The sequence below is a fragment of the Lycium ferocissimum genome, chromosome 11 (assembly GCF_029784015.1).
Source record: "Lycium ferocissimum isolate CSIRO_LF1 chromosome 11, AGI_CSIRO_Lferr_CH_V1, whole genome shotgun sequence".
NCBI classification, from domain to species: Eukaryota; Viridiplantae; Streptophyta; class Magnoliopsida; order Solanales; family Solanaceae; genus Lycium; species Lycium ferocissimum.
In genome coordinates this window covers 53,664,483-53,675,242 of record NC_081352.1, presented here as the reverse complement: position 1 = coordinate 53,675,242, position 10,760 = coordinate 53,664,483, and the positions used below count along the sequence as shown (strand labels likewise).

General features: G+C 33.7%; 2 protein-coding genes across 2 annotated transcripts; one reads left to right on the top strand and one right to left on the bottom strand.

Annotated features, from left to right (window-relative positions):
• The first annotated feature begins 1,128 nt into the window (after positions 1-1,128).
• Positions 1,129-5,541, top strand: LOC132036237 (beta-galactosidase 15-like). Its single transcript, XM_059426516.1, has 15 exons — positions 1,129-1,373; positions 1,461-1,669; positions 1,763-1,829; positions 1,926-2,162; positions 2,440-2,528; positions 2,646-2,751; positions 2,878-2,965; positions 3,144-3,262; positions 3,375-3,536; positions 3,639-3,832; positions 3,930-4,033; positions 4,131-4,240; positions 4,326-4,556; positions 4,657-4,868; positions 4,980-5,541. The coding sequence occupies exons 1-15, from the start codon at positions 1,212-1,214 to the stop codon at positions 5,365-5,367; spliced, it is 2,478 nt and encodes an 825-aa protein (XP_059282499.1). The 5' UTR covers positions 1,129-1,211; the 3' UTR covers positions 5,368-5,541.
• Positions 5,542-5,995: 454 nt separating this feature from the next.
• On the bottom strand, positions 5,996-6,749 carry LOC132036349 (ethylene-responsive transcription factor ERF017-like). The gene has a single exon (XM_059426670.1). It carries the CDS (start codon positions 6,666-6,668, stop codon positions 6,132-6,134), a length of 537 nt encoding a protein of 178 aa, XP_059282653.1. The 5' UTR covers positions 6,669-6,749; the 3' UTR covers positions 5,996-6,131.
• Positions 6,750-10,760: the final 4,011 nt, after the last annotated feature.

The window sequence follows — 10,760 nt, the reverse complement described above, 5'->3', positions numbered from 1 at the left end:
ATTTTTTTTTAAATGCTTTGCAAATCGTGTAGGGGTACACGATTTGCAAGCAAAATAATATTTTTTTAAAAATGGGGACTCACAGACAGACGGTAGAGGAGGCAGTTAAAGGAGTCCACAAATCATGGACTAGCACACGATAAACCCCTTTTGGTTTATCGTGTAGTCCACAACCCCTTTTGGAATTTTGACTTAAAAAACATGCCCTTTAGGCGCCGGATTCTGAAGTTTTATGTTGTTGAAAAAATAGTGACATGTTAAAAAAAATTAAAGCAGGAACGATATATGGAATATACATATCCATTAATACAGAGTTTAATCTAAAAAGTGATTTTTAAACAAGAGGATTTGTAAATACATTTGGATAAACTATATACCCTACATTTAATTCTTGATTAAGTGTTAGAACTGAAGTAATAATTAATTGTTTTAGCTAGAAGCTTAAAAATAGAAATCATATTAGAAATTAGGTGCTTGCCGGACAAGTGGAAGGTGACCTTGGGTGGTTAAATATTTGATCAATGTGAAATTATATATGCAGGTAATTGATTCATCACGTTCTCAGATAATTTTATAAGCTATTTAGTATATATGACATGAGATAAATATAAGGAAGTAGATAAGTACCATGAGGAATCGTAGAATCCTAATCGGAGAAAGTAAATGGTTTTTTATAGAATATCATTTAAAACTATATTGCGTTATTTTGGTTATTTTTAATTCTTGTATTAGTTTTTTTTTATTTGTTTTATACTATATTATTTAGGTTAAAAATTCTACTATTTGCTTATGAGTCAGTAAAGAGTTACTCGTTTGAACGTGATATAGGATAACCTTTAATTTCCTTCTTGTCAGGATATATGCTAACTTAATTAGATTTCTCGTATAATAGTATATCTTATCCAAAATTAGTTCCTGCCACGAGAGGTAACTTAATTAAAAGCCTGGTATAATACTGTTTCTGTAGGATTATCCGGATAGACGTGAATCCTTGTAGGATAAAGATAAAAACTATATAAGAATCATGTTTTTTTCCTAATATACATTGCTTTTTTTATTATGAAAAATCATACTCCTAACCGGTTATAAACTGTTTGAATTAAATCTGAGTTCGACTAAAACTGCAACTTGTTTAATCTTATAAATATACGCTCTAAGGATACGTACATCAGTGTTTTTTATTCCCAGTTAATTTCACGCCCATTGCCATCATGGCTTCTCTCAGGAGTTGCTTTTATTTTGTTTTTTGGCTATTCATTATTAGTTCTATTCATGCATATCAAGTTTCTCATGATGGAAGAGCTATTACCATCAATGGAGAACGGAGAATTCTTCTATCTGGTTCCATTCATTACCCTAGGAGCACTGCCGAGGTAAATACATGTATATTTCTGTTTTATTATTTTCTTTAAAAAAAAAAATTGTGTAAACTTTGTATCGTGTTTGTTTGGTTTTGTTAGATGTGGCCAGATTTGATAAAGAAAGCAAAAGAAGGTGGACTGGATGCAATTGAAACCTATGTGTTTTGGAATGCACACGAGTCATCTCGACGCGAATATGATTTTTCTGGGAATTTGGATCTCATAAGGTTCTTGAAAACAATTCAAGATGAAGGACTTTATGCTGTTCTTCGTATTGGACCTTATGTTTGTGCTGAATGGAACTATGGGTACGTCATAAAAGCCTCTTAAATCAACGATATGACTTTCTTTTTGTTTTGTTTTTTCCTTCTTAAAATACTAAGTTGTACAAATTTCTTCAGAGGATTTCCGGTATGGTTACACAATATGCCTGGAATTGAGCTTCGCACAGCCAACCAAGTTTATATGGTATAAATTGAGTATCATGAAATTAAATTACTACAATTTTGGTTATGCCCTGGCTATATCTAAGGTAAACTAAATAATGTTGTGGTTTTATGACAGAACGAGATGCAAAATTTTACCCAATTAATAGTGGACATGGTGAAACAAGAGAAACTATTTGCATCTCAAGGAGGTCCAATTATTCTAGCACAGATTGAGAATGAATATGGAAACGCACAAGCAGCTTATGGTGATGCTGGCAAAGCTTATGTTGAATGGTGTTCTAACATGGCTCAATCACTTGATGTTGGTGTCCCATGGATCATGTGCCAACAGCCTGATGCTCCCCAACCCATGGTAATTTTAATTTCCTAGCCGATATACATAGATTATAGATTAATGATATATTATTATATACATATTTTACATGAATTATACATATATTATACATTCGCCGGCTATTTTTAGTTTAAGTCTGGACGAATTCACTGTTTACTTTCCTAACAACGATATACATAAATTCGATACTAAAAATTGTACACGATTATATATACACATATAACGTAGTCGAGGACTTTTCTTGTTCTCGTTTGTTTTAGTGTATTGATGTAATAGAATCATACTTTCTTTCCAGATAAACACCTGCAATGGTTATTACTGTGATCAGTTTACCCCCAACAATCCAAATAGCCCAAAGATGTGGACTGAAAATTGGACTGGATGGTAAGTATTTTAATGGATTGTGTATCTGATGATGTTCAGTGGTTCAATCAGTATGTTATTTTTACTGTACTATTAATATTGACAATTGAGTGTGTTACTTTTATTTAAATTATAAAGGTTCAAGAATTGGGGTGGCAAAGATCCTTTAAGAACAGCCGAGGACCTTGCTTATTCTGTTGCACGATTTTTCCAAACTGGTGGAACATTCCAAAACTATTATATGGTCAGCCTTTTCTTGTTCTTCTTCTATTTCATTATAATTATAATATTATGCTTTATGCTATGTTTTGCATTAAATGATTAATTTGTTACAATAGCAAAACTAACAATTTTGTCAATACTATTTCAGTACCATGGTGGGACAAATTTTGGTAGAACTTCTGGTGGTCCATATATTACAACCACATACGATTACAATGCACCACTTGATGAATTCGGTAAGTTGTTTATTTCTGAAATTTGTTGTATGTTATGAAGTTGTTATCTTTTAGGATCACTTGTAATAGTTCTAATTAATTGATATATATATATATATATATATATATATATATCTTTATTCTGGACATGAATGTTAATGCATTGTTAAATTAATTTCATTGGATTTATATCTTCCAGGAAATTTGGCCCAACCAAAATATGGTCATCTGAAGGAACTTCACGATGTGTTGCATTCCATGGAGAAAATTCTAACCAGTGGCAATGTTACCAACACTGAGCTTGAAAATTCTGTTGCGGTATGTTAAAAATACTTTAGTTTAAAAAAAAATAAGATGTTATAATTTTCCTATTTCTAGAGATTCTTTTTTTTCACTTTCATTTTTTAACATTTTTCTAAACGCATTTTAGGTCACTATTTATGCATTGGAGGGGCAAAAAAGTTGTTTCTTTAGCAATGCAAATGAGACCACAGATGCAACCATCAAATATGAAGGTGTCCAATACAATGTTCCAGCTTGGTCTGTTAGCATTCTTCCAGATTGCAAAACTGAAGTTTACAACACAGCCAAGGTAATTAGAAAACATTACTCCAATTAATTCGATGACATAATCTTGCTAATTAAGTTAATTTGATTTTATATCACTAACGTAAAATTGTTTTTTCGATTGTAGGTCAACACTCAAACTTCCGTCATGGTACAAAAATCGAACGATGCTGAAAGTGAACCAGCTACTCTTCAATGGTCATGGAAACCTGAGAGAATTGATGAAGCTATTGTTCTAGGAAGGGGTCAATCTTCTGCCCATGAATTGCTCGATCAAAAGGTTTCTAATGATACTAGTGACTACATGTGGTACATGACAAAGTAAGTTCTAATTAGCTATATATACACTCGTAAATTTCGAATATTTGTATCTATATATGTAACAATCTAATTCACATGATGTATTGAATGAAAATAGTGTCTATATCGGTAAGGATGATCCAATCTGGAGTGATGATATGACCCTACGAGTCAACGGCAGTGGTCACGTCCTTCATGCTTATGTCAATGGTCAACATATTGGTAAGAAATTAAGAATTGCTTCTGTCTTATTTTTCCTTTTCTTTAATATTAATACCTTACTAAGTCTTAGTTTTATTTTTATGAATAAACTATGTAGGTTCCGACTGGGCAACATATGGAATCTTCAACTATATATTCGAGAAGAAGGTTAAATTGAATCCTGGAAGGAATCATATATCATTGCTTAGTGCTACTGTTGGGTTGCAGGTATATTTTTTTAATGGTTAATTTATATGTCCTTATCAAATTGAATGTTTTTAATGTTCACAACATTCTTTTTTGTACATAACAGAACTACGGGCCTCACTTTGATACAATTCAAAGTGGAATCCCAGGTCCAGTTGAAATAATTGGAAAGAAGGGTGATGAGAGTATCATTAAGGACTTGTCTTCCCACAAATGGTCCTATAAGGTAGGTTTGAAAGGTATTAGCAATAAGTTGTCTGCCGAAAACCCAAAGTTCAAGACAGGGCAATGGTCCTCCCATGATGTTCCAATCAATCGAATGATGACATGGTACAAGGTAACACTACAAAATCTCATCTGTAACTCTTACTCATTTCATTGTTTCACATAGTTATTGTCTATTAAATTGTGTTTGACATCAAACTTTTTTCTATTAGACTACGTTCAAAGCTCCACTAGGGAATGCTCCAGTTGTTGTGGACATGCAAGGTTTGGGCAAAGGAATGGCATGGGTTAATGGTCAAAGTATAGGTCGTTATTGGCCAAGTTATTTAGCTGAAGGAAGTTGCTCTAACGATCCATGTGATTATCGTGGTCCATATTCTGCTGACAAATGTACTTCCAAATGTGGCGAGCCTACCCAAAGATGGTTCGTTTAGTTATTATCCTTTATCAATTTAATTTATAATTATTATCTTTCGTCAATTTAACTTATATACACTGACAGTGTAATTTAATTATTTGAAACTTCTTTTTGTAGGTACCATGTTCCGCGCTCATTTTTGTCTAGTGATGAGAATACATTAGTGTTGTTTGAAGAATTCGGTGGGAATCCATCACTTGTAAACTTCCAAACAGTTGAAGTTGGAACTGCATGTGGAAGTGCTTATGAGAACAAAACTATGGAATTGTCATGCAATGGTCATCCGATAAGTGCTATTCGTTTTGCCAATTTTGGTGAAACAGAAGGAACTTGTGGGTCTTTTGCAAAGGGTAACTGTTCAAGTGAGCAAGATGCTGTTTCTGTTATTGAAAAAGAATGTGTTGGAAAGGAGAAATGTTCAGTACAAGCATCTGAGAGTGTGTTTGGATCGACCAATTGTGGCAACACAGCAGCCAAGAGACTCGTTGTGGAGGCTGTTTGCTAGAGTTACAATTAAGCACTTACGTTGCAATTTCTTGTTGCTACATTATAGTTCTGTCTCTAGTTAGTAGAGGCATGATTAGTAGTTTTTTTTCCCGCAAATAGATTAGTTGGAATTCCCTTTCATTTATTGTTCTATCACAATTCTTCTATATCATTATAAAGTTTAGATTCGATATTTCTCAATGTTGTCTTTTAAGCCACTGCCTGTTATGTTTAAAAGAAGTGTGATTTGATCGCATATTCCGAGATATCAGAGTGCAAGTCGTATATTCATGAATGGTGCTCTTTAGATTGGACTTTCACATATTACACCTCAACTTTTTGTTGGGACTTCCAGTTCAAATTTTCTTTTAAGAAAAGTTTTATGGTGCTTCAATTTTCTCCTTATATATATCTGCTGTATAACAAAAATTGAGGCGTTACTTTTAACATTGGAAAGAATTAAAGTTGGAAAAAGTAAGACAAACAGTTGGATTATAAAGTTTGCCTCAAAAGATCTAGCTGGTATGATGTTCTACTTGGACTTCTCATGTTGAAATAAACTTGCATATATGACTTTTCCCACATTGTCAGGTCATCCATGACTATAAGATACTATTTAAAGGTAATAGAAAAGTGAAATTCCTACACACTCTAAAATTAGTTAAAGTAGAATAAATTTAAATGTAGTCCAATACAACCACGTACTAGTAACCTAACAAGCAACAATTTAGTACTAGTAGTTGGAACTAAAAAGTCATTGAGAAAGTCTTACTTTTTAATTAATCAAAAAGACCACATTCTAGCACTATCAAACAAATCATCATGCAACACTACTTCATCAACTCCTTCACCATGATGATCCACACATCTCTTATCCTCCAAGTTATAACAATCCTCAAAACTCGAACACCCAAACTCCGAAGCATCCCTAAAAAACACAGCACTCTCCACAGCTGATCCGCCGTGGTTGTCCATGGCAGCAGCTGTGGATTCGGATTCACTAACTCTCCTGGCATGTCTCGAAGCTTCCACTTGAATTTGTGATGGTGACAACGTTGTCTCATCATCAGGACATGATGGATTAATCAGTGGCGGATCATCTGGGAAATTAATCATCGCCGATGGTCCACGTAAGCAAACAACCGCAGCATCGTAAGCTCTTGCGGCCTCCTCAGCCGTGTCGTATGAACCTAACCATATTCTGTCACGGCTCTTAGGTTGTCGTACTTCTGCTACCCATTTACCCCATTTCCTCATACGTACACCTTTGTAACGGTCACCATTGAGTTTTTTTTCTCTGCTTACTTTAGGCCTCACCATTTTAGCTAACCTCTATAGAAGGGCAACAAAAAAGAATTTCCTTAATTTGATTCTCTGTGTTGATGCATGTGTGGTGATTCTGTGTGTATATATATTTAGGGTAGAGTAAAGGTGGCTTTTGGAATTAAAGGACACGTATGGTTTGTGAATTTTGACTGTTTTGAGTAGTGTTTCTTGGACGGAAACAAGTGTTTCGATCGTGGCGTTTGGTTTTAGAAGAATGGTTGACGCGTGTCGATGAGCTGCTAAATTTCGGCGGTCAGAATAATGGAAAAATTGTTGACTATTTGCGTTGGCAGGTCCACCGATTTTCCTTAATCTTTTTTTTTTTCGTTAGTATTAAATGATGTATTAAGCCTAAATTTAAATATTTTCTTTAGTAGTGTTTCTTGGACGGAAGCGTATACACTTTGTTAAAACTGTCATTGAGAAGAAAAAGTCTTTGTTGAGGATATTTGTGATGTTAATAGGTGGGAAGCTAGTCGATGGGTATCTTAAATCAATGTTCTCTGTTTCAATTTATGTGACACTTTTTACTTTTTGAAAGTCAATTTGATTAAACTTTGAAATTTAATTGAATTAGATTCAATGGCTGATCCAAAATTTAAAGTTAATGGGTGCTCGTCTGCGTTTAGCATATACTAGTCACAAAATCATAGTAGAGAGTTATATTTTGGATTAATTTGATTTAGTTTATTCAATAACTTCTTCCTGTTTCATTTCTATGTAAGTTTATTTTTTCACTTACGGAAATTCGTGTGGCTCTTAATTCAAGATCTAACTAATAATGTTTTTACAAAGAAATTGTAAAGTAATTCGAGTATTTTAATCAATTTAGAAAATATATGTTTTAAAATTATCTTAAGAACAAAATTGGCACAACTATTATCGATAAAAGAATCTTGACGTATTAAATTGCAACCACTTCCACAACAGTTATCTTATAAGTTGGATTGATTTTTTTTCCCTTATTCTTGCGTAAAAGTAAGTTGTAAAGTAGCCAAAAAAAAAAAAAAAAAAAAAAAAAATCTAATTTGGCCAAATTCAATCTAGACTAGGCAAAAGTAGAAGAGCAAACATAGGGGGGAAAAGGGGGAAAGGAATAATGTGGAAGACGGTAAAATTTATAGGTTATAGAAAATGGAATGTTGCGGAAAAGTTCAATGATTTTAAACGAGAGTGCAGCAATAAAAAAAAAAGGAAAAGATTAAATATTGTTTAAAGACATGAACTAAAAAGTAAAAGAGGTGGAAAAGAAATAATTGATGTTGCTTAAAGTCAGAATTGAACCCTTGACCTTGAGGACAAAAATTGGCTCCAGACCGGAGCACCCAACACTCATGTGGTCCAATGGGTGCTAACGTATCTATTATCTTCATTTCTTAACGAATTTCTACATAATCATTGAAGTTTCGGCCGAAGTTGGTGGGTGCTTAAGCACTCATAGTAGTACATGTGGGTCCGCACCTAATTAAATTAACTTGATATTTTAACATTAAAATTTATATATTTGAAAACTACATGAAAAGTACCATAAATTGCAACTTTTTTCATGTCAATTTAATGAAAAAATACATCTTAAAATGAGGTTCAAATTTCATACAGTTTGAATCTCGAGAAGCGAAAAGGGTCACTTAAATTGGGAGAGAGAGAGAGCACTATTTAGTTTGAAAGTCTAAATACTGGCATATTTTAGCCAAGTATTAGGCTTAGCGGGAAAATAAAACGTATTTTTATCACGTCAATTTTCCTTAAATTTTGTAACTGATTAACTACAGCCATAAAGATATGACCGGCTTAAAATGTGATCGAATATTTTAAATTGCACCATAAAGCACTTTTATCGCTACTAGAATTGCCTGTTCTGAAAATTTTGTACTTACTGGACTTCGAAAGTCAATTGATAGACACTAGACTGGAGTATAATTATTGTTGGGAAATCTACATGACTTAGCTAAGTATTAGTAGTAATTATGTTTAGTAACTATTGGTCGAATTAATTACTTTTCATAGTTAAAAGTTGTATCTTAATAACACTTATTAACTATTAAGATTAAAAAAAAAAAAAAATCTCTCACCTCCATTTTCTCTATCTCTATGCCGTCACTCACCCCTCTCGCCTCTCTCTCTCTCTCTCTCTCTCTCTCAGCCATCTCTCACCCCTCTCTCTCCGTCGCACCGCCGCAGCTAAGGCGGTAGTCATAGCCGTGAACAAGCCGTGGTATTCTCGATTCGCCGGAGGAAGAAAGCAACGCCGCTGTTGCCGCCACCACTACCCCCACATCTTCATCTTGATGCATAGCTGGCACAGTAAAAGATCTGAGCAAGCAAATTGACTTCGATTCTTGAATAATCCACATTACTTCTGCTTTTATTGGAACACAAGATTCCCCTGTATTTCGAAGGAGATTTCTCTGGCCTCTCATTTCTCCTCCACCATCGCCGTCTTCTATGGTCGGACTTCATGGCAAATCACCATTTTTTTTTAAGATCTGAGTGTATTTTATTTCTTGTATCTCAGATCTGAGCGTATTTTATTTCTTGTATCTCAGATTTGGGTGTAAAATAGAGTGTTTCTTTATGTATTGTTCGCCTGTATTTAGAAGGAGATTTTTTTGTACACAAATGAATACAGTGAATTTTGAATACAATCGAATAATCCTATATTTTCTTGCACTTATGTTTTTTGAATACAACCGATTTTAAAATACAATAAGATGAATACAGTGTAAAATTAGTTAGGAATGAATACAACTTAATTGAATACATCCGAATTGAATATAGCGAAATACGGCCGAATTCGAATACACGTAACTATAGCTACGAAATGTATTTAGCAAAAGTGTAGCTATTCCCCCCAAAAAAAACCCAAAGTGTAGTCATTTGTGTAAGTTGCCCATTTTCGTTTTCGTGTTAAGCTACAGTTAATTTACTCGTGAGGGATCAAGACAGGAACAATAACTGGAGTATAGTATATTGCCTGGAAAGGAAAAACAAAAAAAAAGTAGGTGTTTCTAACCTTTTTGGAAAAGCTTCAGAGACCTCCATTAGTTATATCCATGTAAAATTAATCAATTTATCCGCATTTGATATTTATATCGAGCCAATATATTGTATTATTATTAAGTAATAAATGAGGTGAAAATATAGATTGCTTAAATACACTTAGGTGATAAAAGAAGTTCAAAGGACAATACAGGAAATTAAAGTTGTTTTTAAATAAATTTTAACAATCCTACTCGGTACTTCCTCACTCCTATATTTCTTCTTATCATGTAGTTATAATTAATTTTCTGTCTATTTCCCAATTTTTTTGAACAGTAAAATGAACAGTACTTTTTTTTTTTTTTTTTAAAATCTGGACTTTGTCCAATCACGAATTTTGTTATACCGTTCATCTCTTTCTCTTAACTTTTGTTCTTAATAGCAGTCTTCGTTAACCACACCCCGGTAACCACGGCCAACAAGAGTCCTTTATCATTTGGACATTAAAACGGCCTCCTTAAAACCTAGGAATTTACAGGTTAATCCATCGAGGTTATTAAGAAGTTTAAGAGAATAACCATATACTAAGAATAACAAATTCATGATGATAAAGAAGTAATTACTTAAACATAATAATCACAAAATAATTTACATAATAGGGAGATTAGTACAGAAAATATAGTAAATAAACTTACATGGTTTGAAGAAGGAGAGAGGTTTCCCTTTAGGGGAACCCCAAAAAACTACTTCACACTAGGGAGTAGTTATTAAAAAACTTAACACTATTTTACAATAGGAGTTTATATTTCACAGGTTTTTGGCTGGGTAAGGGATTGGAGCATTTGATAAAAGAGAAGGGGAAATATGAGAGTTTTCTAGAGAGAGGTGATTGGTACTCTTGTTTGTGATATCTTCGCTTCTCCACAAATGCTGCTATTTATAGGTGTCTTGGCGGACTTCAACTCCGGATTTCAGAATGTTAAAGAATCTTTTGAGTTCAGCCGGGTGCTCTTTGGGCCCCATCGTCACGTGAGCTTTTTCAAAAGAAAACTTTATCTTCTTGTCCGCTAGCCGATTCCGTCCATTTATCGTAGCCGCTTTATTAAA

Coding starts and splice junctions, on each gene's coding strand:
- LOC132036349 (XM_059426670.1), bottom strand. CDS start 6,668: ATGGTGAGGCCTAAAGTAAGCAGAGAAAAAAAACTCAATGGTGACCGT.
- LOC132036237 (XM_059426516.1), top strand. CDS start 1,212: ATGGCTTCTCTCAGGAGTTGCTTTTATTTTGTTTTTTGGCTATTCATT. Junction 3,833..3,929: donor TACATGTGGTACATGACAAA/GTAAGTTCTAAT, acceptor GAATGAAAATAG/TGTCTATATCGGTAAGGATG. Junction 4,869..4,979: donor GGCGAGCCTACCCAAAGATG/GTTCGTTTAGTT, acceptor TTCTTTTTGTAG/GTACCATGTTCCGCGCTCAT.